Below are 805 nucleotides of genomic sequence, written 5' to 3'. Positions count from 1 at the left end.
TCTGCTTAGCGTCACTTCCTTTCGTGCTGCGGCCATGTACGTTTCAGTTGTGCTCCTCATTTCCAGAAAAAATGTTGCTATAGTCAAAACAAAGTTGGCCACATGGTGAGCTGTCAAGATTCGAAGCTAGAGTTGACAGCTGACGATAATGTTCGAGCCGAGCACATGTCGCCGATTTCTTCTCCAATCTCGTTTTTCAAATTTTAGACAAGCTCCTCTCTCATTGGAAGCATACAAGATACATCGCATCTTTCCACTGCTGTCATGTACCAGGTGCAAGACAAACGCTTTAGTTCGAGTGCTGTGTGTTGATTGGTTGTGTGTAAGAACAACGACTCTTCTCCTGATGACGAATTTCAAGCGGACTGACAGCTTGCTACTTATACAGATCTATTGGATACATATGATAAAGGTATAGGCTTTATGGCATAACCCGCAGTGAGTAAATACGTTAGCAGTTGCTGGTCGACGTCGACGGATAGGTACTACGAAATCGTCGAGATTGTCGGCCAACAGATTTGTTCAAAAGAATTAAAATTTGCACTCAGAGTCGCTTCTTTGCGAGAGCAAATGTTTTCATTCGTGTGAAAATCGACGTAGAATTTACTCTTCATTTTTTTGCTTTTTTAAATAATATGCTATTGACAAGAGAACATTTTGAACTCAAATGTCAAATTTGTTTATTGATGCCATGTACTTTGATTGGTAGGATTTCTTGAACAAATTTAAAACATTAGTACAATATAGCTAAAAGCTGTTTTCCTTATTTAAAATATATATGTGTACCACAACGTGAATAAACACC

The 805-nt window shown here is 38.9% G+C and overlaps 1 protein-coding gene across 1 annotated transcript in view; it reads left to right on the top strand.

Moving 5' to 3' along the window:
- Positions 1-369, top strand: part of PHALS_06796 (uncharacterized protein) — a gene marked incomplete at both ends in the record, with an annotated part of 1,057 nt that extends 688 nt beyond the window's left edge. Inside the window, 3 exons of the mRNA XM_024720148.1 lie at positions 95-150; positions 208-273; positions 328-369. Of these exons, the coding sequence (XP_024585375.1) occupies positions 95-150; positions 208-273; positions 328-369 (164 nt within the window). The remainder of the gene's footprint in view (positions 1-94; positions 151-207; positions 274-327) is intronic.
- Between the last annotated feature and the right edge of the window lie 436 nt (positions 370-805).

The sequence above is a fragment of the Plasmopara halstedii genome (genome assembly GCF_900000015.1).
Source record: "Plasmopara halstedii genome assembly, contig: Scaffold_3060, whole genome shotgun sequence".
Lineage (NCBI taxonomy): Eukaryota > Oomycota > Peronosporomycetes > Peronosporales > Peronosporaceae > Plasmopara > Plasmopara halstedii.
The sequence above is the reverse complement of the archived record's forward strand: the minus strand, read 5'-3'. Positions and strand labels throughout refer to the sequence as shown.